The 12,723-nt window shown below is 36.1% G+C and overlaps 1 protein-coding gene across 1 annotated transcript; it reads left to right on the top strand.

Annotated features, from left to right (window-relative positions):
- Positions 1-822: 822 nt before the first annotated feature.
- Positions 823-7,871, top strand: LOC306885633 (H-2 class I histocompatibility antigen, K-D alpha chain-like). The gene is made up of 7 exons (XM_079442293.1): positions 823-951; positions 2,784-3,020; positions 3,201-3,443; positions 3,852-4,130; positions 4,303-4,428; positions 4,729-4,848; positions 4,912-7,871. Exons 1-6 carry the CDS (start codon positions 891-893, stop codon positions 4,734-4,736), a joined length of 954 nt encoding a protein of 317 aa, XP_079298419.1. The 5' UTR covers positions 823-890; the 3' UTR covers positions 4,737-4,848; positions 4,912-7,871.
- The last annotated feature ends 4,852 nt before the right edge of the window (positions 7,872-12,723 follow it).

Raw genomic sequence — 12,723 nt, 5'->3', positions numbered from 1 at the left:
ATTTCCTACACTAGTTTTAATATGTCAATTAAATACATTTTTAATGCTTTTAAGATGCAAAATTAAAATGTCCAAGCAAAAACTGTATAGCAAAATTATCATTTAAATCCTATTTTTCCTGAATACACAGATTTGGGATTGCAGGTTCATCATAATACTGCATGATAATTGTTGCAAAAATCAGTGTGAACTTGAGCCAAAGATATAGACTTGAAATATTTCAAAAGATCAGGGATGTGGACGTTGGGAATTGTGTAATGGTGTATTATGACAGATATAAATGGCAGTGGAACATTTAAGTTTTTATAAAACAGGCTACAGGAATATAAAAAATGACTTCCTGAACACACACTTTGGTCGTTGGTTGTGAAAGATCATGTAAGATATATTTATGATATTGTTTTGTTGAAACTGTTTAATGGTTTTGTTTCATTATCAGATTGAATTATATTGTGACAGTGCCATCTGTCTGTAAATGTGTGAACTATAGGACCGTTTTCATTAGGAAGCTCCTGTAGGAAGGAAATAATGTGGAAAATGAATGGTGGAAGTTCCGTCTGTAATTGCTCTTGGGAAACGCAACGCTGGTCTGATATTTGCGGTGACAATTAGTCTACATTCTACAATAAATCAATCAGATCTTCTGTTTAACTTTTTTAGCAAAGAATTATTATTTTTATTTATTTTTTGTCATTGAGGAATTGAGGTAATTACTTACACCGATGGAATACACGGATGGAAAACGAAAGTGTAATTTAATCAGCAGCCAGTGAGGGGCATCAATGCGATGAATAACACCTGGAAGAGAAGAAATAAACTTCCACTTTAATGCAGATGTGTTCAGAGCGCGCGTCTGAAATAACAAGGACACAAATAGTTGATGCTGAAGAATGTTTTGGCTAATTGTATTTCTTTTTCTTTTCATTTCTCATCAAAGCAATGCGAAACAAGGTAAGCACAAAGTTTTCTAGTAAAATTTGGGACTTCCACAGTTACCTAATAATTATAGGCGACGCACTGGTTGGATTAAAATAGAAAATTGACTGAACTGCATCAATAGCCCGAGCTCTTGTTTTACCTGACAGACTTAAGTCATTCATGTTGACCAGTACAATGCTGACATTTACATATTAAGAGAGAGAGCATTATGTGAATACATTACTTTGTTAGCTCTCTTTAATGAGAACCCGAGCTAAACAGCGCTCATCTGCTTGCATAGCAATATCAATCTTTAAAAAAATAAATAACTGCAGATAAATAGCCTCTTTCAGTATTTATTAGTTGATCCCTATTTAGGCTAATCCAAATGAATTTGAATTGCATATGAATGTTATTTGCAGATTTTTTTAAACCCCGATCATGTTGTGCAGTGTTTCCGCTGTAAGTTTCCGGTAGAGTTTGATTCTGCGGTTGTGTTGCTCATCCGCGGCGGATCATATATGAACGCTGATGTTAGACAATCCTGAACGCGGATAGTGAAGTTTACCCCTCTCTCTGGGTAGATTGTAGCACATGCTGGGGTAAATTGTAACAATTAGACAAAAGAAACAAAAACAGCGGCCACATCATGCAATGTGCTTCAAAAATGGTTTATTGAAACAATCTAGAAGGACAATACAAGACAATGTGATTGACCACAGCTCAGTCCATTTTCTGTTTGACTCAGGAGTGTGTGTGTGTGTGTGTGTGTGTGTGTGTGCGCGCGCACCTGGTATTCATCACGTCCTGGGGACCAAATGTCCCCACAAGGATAGTAATACCAGTAAATCTTAATCTTGTGGGGACATTTTTTGGTCCCCATGAGGAAACAAGCTTATAAATCATACAGCATAAAGTTTTTTGAAAATCTAAAAATGCAGCATGTTTCCTGTGAGGGCTAAGTTTAGGTGTAGGGTTGGTGTAGGGCAATAGCACATACAGATTGTACAGTATAAAATCCATTACGCCTATGGGATGTCCCCATAAAACATGGAAACCCAACGTGTGTGTGTGTGTGTGTGTGTGTGTGTAAATTAGTCTACTAGAACAAACTTTCTTAAATGTATTTATGCTTAATGAGCACTTATTAAAAGTAGGCTACGCTGTGTGATGAACTTGTAGATATAACAAAAACACTGTCAATGTTTGTGTATGATATAAGTGAATATTCTCAATCAGAGTCACAATGGTGGCAAATCATTGTTTTTAACCGAGTGCAGGCTCGGTGGGCCCAGAGACTACATATACTTCCTTTGGTTTTGAGCTGCCAAATGGATTTATATAGACAACATAAGTTCTCATCATCTGAGGTTTCATCATTCTCACCACCAGCTTACAACTATTTTATTTGCAACCGATCTGAATAACACGTCCTTCTCTGAAACCTTATGAAACCCTTTGGTTGTTGTTCACTATTGTACAATCTCAGAATAAAAGGTACAAAAGCAGTCACTGGCTCGGTACTCTTTCAAAAGGTACCAAATTGGGTTTTTAGGTACTAATATGCACCTTTATGGACAAATAAGGTGTAGTTTTTGAAAAGGTAAGGCCCCAGTGACAGCATTTGTACCTTTTTTTCTGAGAGTGTAGCTAGCTTCTGCCTTATAACGAATGGTGCAGCCGAATAAATTAGAAAGTTATTTTCAAACTAACCTATATAGTTACTCTAGTGCAGATTTTATGTTTCAGTGTAAGTACGAACTTACGAATGGCTCGTGCGACCTTCATTGTTTTTACATGCTATCTGGCAGGAGAAAAGCTTTCAGCTTCCTTTCATTGTGGTTTGTGCTTTTTATCTTCCTCAGAGAGACACTTCCTCCACTACATGTATACGGTCCTGACCAAAGCAGACACACTGCCAGTGTTCAGCGCTGTGGGTGAGTCTGATGACAGACAGATCACTCACTACAGTTTTAAAGAACAAGTCTGGATACGGGAGAATCTGACTGTGGACGACTGGAATGAAGCTCCAGAGCCACCAGAAACTAGAGACTGGTTCTTAAATTATCTGTCAAAGTGCAAAAACCACACAGAGTGTTCTGGTAAGTGTTTTTCTCTTATCAACATCTAATCAACTTTTGAGCTCAGAAATGAAAACGAAGGTGTAATTTCATCAAGTAGCCACTTTGAGCATCCCTACTCTACCCACTCAAAAGTCACCTGCTCTCAAGGGTACACAAAAGCACAACTATTTACTTATTTATGTTGTTCTGTGATTGTAGAGCTCCATGTTTTCCAGAGAATAAGTGGCTGTGAGCTGGTAAAACTTTCTAATGGAACAGTGACGAGTCTGAAGGCCTTTGATGAGACTGCATACGATGGAAAGGATTTTATTACCTGTAAGTATGACAGCCATCCGTGGCTGGATAAAGTCATAGAAACCAAAATGGATCATCAAGCTGGACGAATGGATTTCCTCATAAACTGCACTAAGTGGATCTCCACATTTAACAACACATATAAGAGTAAGTTCTGATTGTATTATTTTGATTAGCTCTTATGGGTGTTGGTGTTTTTCACTCTTTCTAATTTTGTCTTGGTAGAGAGGTTTATCATCATTATCATAACCACTGAAGACACTTTTAGCAAGGTTTAAATATTCAAACCTGTATGAATTTCACTGTAAAAAAAAACACACTTCAACTTAAAAACGTCAGGGCATTTGTTGCCTTAAATTAAGTTTAATCTACTTCAATCTCATATAGCTACCTTAAAAAATGAAATTGAAATTGGTTAAATTGTTTTGATGAGTTATACATATGTTGCATGAGTTATTGATTGTGATTTTGTTTTAAGGGAATGAACAATACCATTTTTGACAGCACTTACATAGTGTAATGTTTGTTTGTTAATTGCATTATTTTCTGCTCCAGGTCGACCAGAAGTTTACGTCTTTGCGAGAAAAGTTCCTGATGATCAAAGCAAGCTGAATCTGACCTGTCTGACCACTGGTTTCTACCCCAAAAGTGTTGAGATGAACATTAGATTGGACAGAACTGTCCTTGGAAAACAAATATTTTCTGAAATCAGACCAAATGCTGATGGCTCCTTTCAGATCAGATCCAGCGTGAAGATCGACAGAAACCATAAAGGATCTTATGACTGTTTTGTCATTCACAGCAGTCTGACAGAACCAGTTTCAGTAGAATGGGGTAAATATCACCAGAAATGCAGTCACTCACATATATGTAGCAGGAGAACATGATAATGCTGAAATTAGATTAATGTTGCTTGACACAAACAATTACATTTAAAGTGCCTAAACACAGTTTATATGTGAATAAAAAAGTTTTTATGTTCTTATTGTTTATTTTCATTCTGCAGATGGAAACTGTTCTGACTGTGAAACAGTATCTTCGCGGTCTGTTACAGCAGGAGTGGCAGTAGCGGCATTTCTAGTTCTTCTCATTGTAATTGTTTGCTGCATCTACAAAATGAGAAGATCTAGTGGTGAGTTATAAATGTTCAGCATGATCATTGTTGCATTAAACCTCTGAATATCTTGTTTTAAGGACATTTAAATATGTATGAAGAAGGAATGGACAGATTAACAGTATATACTGTATGACAGAACAAATAGAGATTTCGATATCAATGACTTTCATTTTTTTTAATTGTATTTGATGGACATTAGATTATAAGAAATGAATGAGTAGTGTGGCATCAGTGCAGCTTGACATAACATTTATGAGAACAGCTATCTATATGTGTTAGAGATCAAGTTTTGATAATATGCTGTATCTTTTCTAGGTCTGTGAAGTTACCAGTGGGATATATAAGAGGAGTAGTTATGATTTCACAGTTAGTCATTTATCCAAAGCGGCTTACAGAACAATAGAAAAACTCAAAACAACAAAAGAGCAACAATATGTAAGTGGTGTGACAAGTCCCGGTCAGTCTAATGCAGTACGCAAGGTTTATATATATATAAAGTTGATCTTTACTTCAACTTTAAGAAAACAACAAACAACACAAAAAAAAAAAACTACAATAACTGTGAATGCAAGTGGCCAAGTGTGAATTTCTTCATCATTTGATTTGAAAAAGCAGCTTAATAAATTCAGAGAATAGAGAACTACATGGCATGTTACTACAATACATTGTTTGTTGTTTTCTTAAAGTTGAAGTAAAGATGTAATTCCTGCAGCACTGCAAAAATAATGACTTTGAAACTTTTTCCTGGGCACTCCTCTTTTCTGTCATTGGTTGGACAAATACCTGTAGTCCCGCCCCCAAACTGATTCCATTGGTTGAGTCAAACTACCAGTGACTTCTAGTGTACTGCATATTAAGATAAGTGAAATTATGACTAATCTTAAACTATTTTTATTTCATCATTGCTACTTGAGTGATAGTAAAAAAAATCCTCCTCGGGTCCATTTGAGTTCATGAAATAATTGCATCTCATTGCTCAGGAAAACTGTTCAGAGCTCATAATTATTTGCTAATATATTTGTTTTACCAAAAAAAAAAAAACAAAAGGAACCACACACCAAGATGTCGAGGTGCAAGTTATAGAAAAACACAGTATATAAAAACAACACCTTTCTTAGGATTTTTATACTTTAATTTCATAAAATCCGTTCCGTTTTATTTGTATATTTTGATATTCATCTCTGTATACTGTACATATATAACACATTGGTAACACATTTAATCTATGACTCATTTCTAATTAAAGCTTGATGACGACTCAATCTTAAATTGCATTAAAATTAGTGCTGTCAATCGATTAAAAGTCATGGACTGTGATTAATCATGATTAATCGCAAATTTAAAATACTAGGATTTACCTGTAAATCTGTTGAAATAAAGAAATGCATGACAAACTAGTTAAAGGAAACAGAACCTTTCACACCTCCGCCAGGTATGAGACATTATCCTTATTATTTTTATTTTTTTTCAGCCATTATCAGCGTTTATACTGACAATAAAACGTTTACCAAGCCACGATCGCTTCAATCCCAGAACACATTTATCCAACTATTATCAAAAGTATTTCTAAATAAATACAACAAAATATTTTCTTGTGACCTTACATGAAGTATTATGATAAAATGCATTATGAAGAAGAATTGGACCTGTTCTGCAGATGCATTCGAGCTAACATTAGCATCATGCTACATAAGACAATTTATGAGATTAATAGTACACTTTTACTCAGAACTTACTTTAAACCACCATCGAGTGTTTGTAATAACTTCCTTTTTCGATCACGTGTGTATATATATACACGTTGGGTGGCCACGGTACATTGTAAAAGTAGCCCAAAAAAATCTCAATCCACGGTTCTGTAATTTTTCCCATGACTGTATTTTCAAAATAGCCGAATTGTGCGGGAAAACCGTGACCCTGGCAACACTGGTTCGCTGTACTCTTATCACATATGAGTATAGGCCTACATATCTTTCACGCACTCTCTCTCTCTCTCGGACACGCTCGCTCGCTCTCTCCGCATTCGCTTCACTTTTGTCGAGCCCAGCGCCTCATAATAATCACACAACTCCCCTGCGTCCCAATGTGCATACTATCCACCCTATCTGCCCTAAATAGTATTGAAAATGACTAATATCACATAGAATTTAGGATGGATAGTGTGCACATTGGGACGCAGGCAATGATACATTACCAATGAATGATAGATACCTTCTGTGCTGCGATGACGGCAAGAAGTTGGGGTCAAACCTTATCAAACTATTAATTTGCGTTAAAAAAAATATTAACGCGTTAGGATTTTTAGATTAATCGCACGCGTTAACGTTGACAGCCCTAATTAAAATACAGTATTTACTGTACAGACATATTAACTGAAATGACTGACACTGAAATAATTTTTAACTACTATTTGTAATCATATTAGTCATATAAAAATCATATGCGTCATACAAAAAGCATATGCAGTAGACCAAAAGACTGTAATAGAAATTTTGTGAAAATTCAGGAATATTTCTACTGCAGATGTTACAGTGCAAATGTAACCTAGAGCTCTTGACTGGAGTTGTAAATGAAAAAAGAGAGAGACAGTCAAAACCACAAAATACAAAGGCAAATATATGTATATACATATTACAAAATCACTGAATTTTCAGACCAAATTAAGAAAATTATGTGTCAACTATGACACATTTAGCAGAATTCCAATATGAGGAATTATAAAACCAAAAGATTTTATTTCCCATGTGAATGGAAAAAATAAAACAAATAGAGAATTAAGCACAAATATTGCAGATTATCGCAGTACTAAGCTAAAATGTGATGTATGGCCATGACATACATCTGTTACCAGGTAGTAGGTACAATTATATTTTATGATAAATTCAATCAAGAAAACCCATGTTAGATAATAAAAATGTTTTCTTATAGAGAGAGATTTGATGGGGTGAAGATGGGCAGCCTTTGTAATAGTGTTTCATTAATAACTGCTTTAGTGTTTGAAGCTTCACAGCGGCCATGATTAAGGCTATGTGATATATTTATAGCCTATTAAATATATCTATATGCTGCTGAAATAAGGTTCATGCTTTCAAATTATGTTTTTAAATCCTATCTGGAGGCTTATTTCTTTGTATCTTTTGAGTCTGTGAACCCATGTTGTCTTGGGTTTTGGCAGATAATTTGTCTTTGTGTGTCTTTATTCATTGTAATTTGTAATTTATGATGTTGCACTGGTTATATGTGTATCTATCATATTCCTGTAGCAGCTAGTCATGATCAGTGTTAGTAATGCCATTGTCATGGATTTGATTTCCAGAGAAAACATGTACTGATCAAATTGATAAGCTTGAATGCATTGTAAGTCTCTTTGAGAAGTTTCAGACAAATGAATAAATGTGCCTGTTTGAACAATGTGTTGTGTTCAGTGTGCAATATCAGAAATAAATGATTTGTGTGTGAAATGTGTGGTTATGGACTGGACATGGATATACATGGTAGAAAGATCTTCACAGATTTCCAACTCATGAATGCACTGAGAACATCTATAAACAAAACTAATGTACAATTAATACTGGGGGGGGGGGGGAAATCATCACAAAGAAACTGTGCTGAGCTTTGTATTCTGTATTGTTGTTTATCTTCTTAAATGAAGCATGATTTCACCAAACAGGACTGTCTGCAAGTATTACTATCTTCAGTAATTCAAGCAATGACTTCTTGTTGACTGAGTTTTACAAGAATGTATATAATACTAAAAATAGATTTGTAACCTAGCTTTTGTCATTGGTATTTGAATGAAACGTTTTTGATAAATCAGCTTCTCTTCAGGTTTATTTCAGTTCTTGACATACAGTAATGCATTTCATGTGTTCTAGCTCGTACTATAGAGTAGACACAGTTTTTAACTTTATAGTATATGCACTTCTCATGTTTATTGAATTTAAATGAGCTACATTTTTATGATTTCACTTTCCCCACACCAAACCTTTGTCTTCATTCCTATGACACATTATGCATAAGATGAAGACATAGGAATGAAGACAAAGGTGTAATTTCATCCAGCATCCAATGAGGGGTAGCAATGCGCTATGGAGAGAACCAAGTCTACTATTGCTTTTGCTTGTCAACAAATTTTACCACATATTAAGTGTCACATGGATTGAATATTTAAAATACTTTATGTTGGATTTTTCACTTCCTCTTAATCTGTAGGCCAGTATTTTTATGGCCCGCCTTCAACTTTTCCGTCCAATTAAAGACTTTTTGGCACTTTGGTGTGTTGTGGCGCACAGATATAACCAGAACCAGAGACGCGTTCAGGGCGCTCGTCTGAAATGTCCAAAATGGTTCACACGCTCTCATTTAAACACATTTTCTTTATAGGGGCTGACAGGACAGGCACCACACTACGGCCCGGTTTCACAGACAGGGCTTAGACTAAACCAGGATTAGACCATAGTTCAATTAGGACATCTACGTCATTTTTATAAACATGCCTCAGAAAAAAACATTACTGGTGTGCATCTTAAGACAAAACAAAAACACTGATATATTTAAAGATCAGTCAGTGCAAGTTTCTTATTGATAGGATGGTCCCGAGACTGTGCTTTTGCATTGCTTTGCCAGAACCGTTAGACACTTGACAAAACTGATATAGTCTTCCAGTTTCTCTCAAAGTAACTTCATCTGAACCTGATTTGAATCTAAGCTAATTAATTAAAGCTCTTTTTTAATCTTGTTTATATATATATAAAGTAATTTTAAGCTTGGAACAAGAACAAATATCTGCCTAAACTTTGTTTAGACCGTGTGTGTGTGTGTGGAGATCAGGTATAGCCTACTCCGTGTTATAGGGACAAAATGTTGGCAATATCCAAAATCCTTTTGGGGAATTTTGTTTTGGTCCCCATGAGGAAAAAAGCTTCTAAATCATATAGAATGAGTTTCCATGTGAGAGGTAGGTTTAGGCGTAGAGCATAGAAAATACAGTTTGTACAGGAGAAAAATCATTACGTCTATGGAATGAACCCATAAAACATGGAAAGTCAACGTGTGTGTGTGATGTTGACAACAGCATATCATCATTCAGTGGCAGTCAAATACTAGCGATTTAAAGGTCCAGAATATTCTCGTATGAGTCTCATTTAACTTTATGGCTTTGTATCTAGAAGGGGCACTGTTCACAGCAAAAGCAGATCGTAGAATTGGTAAAGTTTCAAGGTTTGTGTTACAAGACAAGAAGAGAGGTGTGGACCTATTCACAGCAGTTTATTTGAAATGCAAGTGAAAATAATCCAAACATAAAACAGAGACTCAAACAGGGATGACAAAGTCCAAACAAGAAACATAAAACGAAGCGGTAATGACTATGAAAAACTGCCACAGCTTTACAAAAGAGATGCAAATAAAATGACCAACAAATGAAAACTGAAACACAGGCTAAGAAGGAACAAGTGTGGGTAATGAGTTACTGTGGTGACTAACAAGGGTAAGGATGGAAACAAAGGCAAACAGGAACTTATGCCCTGTCCACGTGAACACGGGTATTTTCAAAACCGCTTTTCCCATGGTTTGGTATAGGGATGCGTTCTGCGCAAACGCATTATCAGGTCACTGAAACCGAACCTTTTTGAAAACTTCCAAGGTGAAGATTTTCAGAAACAGTGTTGTCGTGTAGCCGGTGAAACCAGGGATTTTTGCTTGTGACCATGGAGAGTGTGCTTTTTTCAGGCTTCTGGTTGGCCAACATGGCTTTACGGGTAGGGTTATATCGCCAGCAGGGCTGCGTTCAGCCCCGACAAAACGTTGTAAAATGATTTTTAAACAGAAATGGTTGTGCGTTGAACAACCTGCTCTGATGAAACAAGAGTTGCAACTATGGCAGCTGAGAAGGCCATTCTTTGTGTTCTTTTTGAATAATTTTTGTAGCCTGATGAAATCGGTATAAATACGTGTTTAATACTGCAAAATACACTCGACAAACATGTCTTCTAATATCTTCAATTGTTGCATACACACAGGTATCTACATCACATTTACTGTGTTTCTTTGTGCTGAGAATCTCAATTCAGTCCAAAGCAACATGCAGTAAACCCTGCAGATACCAGTCGATAGATCTGCAATAGATAAATGATGAAATGTGAAAACTGTGATTTCTAGTCATGGAAATTAAACTTTAAAAAGTGTTGGAATTCTCTTAATAAATCTAAATTTGTCTAGTGATGTTGAGGTCTAAAATATTATAAAGTAAAAACTGCACTTCGAAAAAAAAAATAAAAAAATCCCCATAATCACAAATGGCTAGAAAAGTCATTGGTATTAAAAATGTGTAAATCTTAAAGAACATTCAGTTATTGAACTTGGGTTAATTTTGGAATGTGTTTATCTTAATTCTTTTATTTGATCATTTATTTTAATATGTTGCCCCGCTTACATAAAAAGGTGCTTCAGATATTTTCACAAAGATTGAGAAGAACCGTTGGTTTATAGGCCCTAATTACAAATGTAATGTTTTTAATTTTCTTTTATTCCGAACAGAAACAGTATTGCTGGGTTAGTTCAGTTGAAATATGACTTTTTATGTTTGACAGTTTCTTGAAATATTTCAAGAAGGATCAAGAACACTCAATATTTGTTATATGTGTAACAATATTGTTCTTTTGTGGTTTCAGGCAAATGTAAATGGTGAATTAGGAAATGGCAAATTACTGCAGTGAAACATCAGGGGCTCGATGTGCCTCTGACCAAACTGACTACTGTAAAATTACAGACTTTTAAACTGGTAAATCCAACAGCCCTTTTAGCTGATTTACCATGCTGCCACTAAAATCATTTTGTACTTATATACTGACATCCACCATAATAAGAGAAAACACAAGTTCATCACAAGCAGCTTTTCCACAACCTTAGATATAGAAGATGCACGTGTCATACAAAACACTAAAATTGTGCAATAAACAACATAAGATGTACACGTAACATAATACCATAATGTGCATAATGTACAAACTAAAAAGAAGGGCTGCCTTTATGGCCCTTTGAAGTGCCACAAAGGGAAATCTAGATATGTCAATTTACAGCTATTCAATGTAATTTATCATGTATTCTTTATTTCTTCCAAAAATGTTACATTTAACGGTATTCGTTTAATGGTTATACAGTTTTCCCAAATTGTAAGGGAATTCACAGTACTGTTAAGCATCCATGTTTCAGGAGGTAGGGGTTTGCATGGGGTTTCAGAGGGGCACCGATGATCTTTGCAGCTGTGTTCACTGTCCGCTGGAGGGTCTTGCGGACAGCAGCACTGCAGTTCCCGTACCAGACAGTGATGCAGCTGGTCAGCACACTCTCAATGGTGCCTCTGTAGAATGTGGTGAGTATGGGTGGAGGGAGACTTGCTCTTTTCAGCCGGCGGAGAAAGTGTAGGCGCTGTTGTGCCTTTTTGGAGAGTGACATGGTGTTGGTGGTCCAGGTGAGATCCTCTGTGATGTGCACCCCCAGGAATTTAGTGCTGCTGACTCTCTCCACAGTCGAGCTGTCGATGGTCAGTGGTGGGTGGTCAACGGAGTTTCTCCTGAAGTCCATCACAACCTCCTTTCTCTTCCCCACATTGAGGGACAGATTGTTTGTGCCACACCATTCAGCCAGCTGTGCCACTTCCTCTCTGTAGTGCGTTTCATCGTTGTTACTGATGAGACCTACCACTGTTGTCATCAGCAAACTTGATGATGTGGTTGGAGCTGAACTTGGCAGTGCAGTCGTGGGTCAGCAGTGTGAAGAGCAGCGGGCTGAGCACACAGCCTTGTGGGGCACCTGTGTATAGTGTGTAATTACGGTTTCTTTTACAGTGGAGCTTTAGAAATGTACATGTGGATTTTTTTTTATTAAAATACAACGAAACTGTGCTGGATATTTATAGATGTTAATAACTGTCTCAATACTGTCTCAATACAATCTTGTGTTTTTGTTCTGCTTATGTCAAAACAAAAATCTGCAAAAATCAAAACACCCTTCAGAAAGTCAAATAACAATGACTTCTTGACTCTAGCTCATACTATTCTAGACAGTGTTTGAAACTTTATAATTTGCACTCCTTACTTTTTGCCTGAATTGTTGCAGGCACTTGTTGTGTTCCTCGTTTGTGAGTCACTTTAGATAAAAAGTAATAAAAAATAAAAGATCAAAATGTTTATCAAAAGAGATCTGTTTAGAACTTGGTCATATGTATAGTGTGTAAAACAAAAAACGGCTGATAAAAGTCTGATTTGTGATGTTTGTTCTGTGGTTTAGGAAATCTTTAAAAAAAAAAAA

This window comes from Barbus barbus (genome assembly GCF_936440315.1).
Source record: "Barbus barbus genome assembly, chromosome: 19".
NCBI lineage: Eukaryota > Metazoa > Chordata > Actinopteri > Cypriniformes > Cyprinidae > Barbus > Barbus barbus.
Note: the sequence above shows the minus strand (reverse complement) of the source record. Positions and strands in the feature narration are given on the sequence as shown.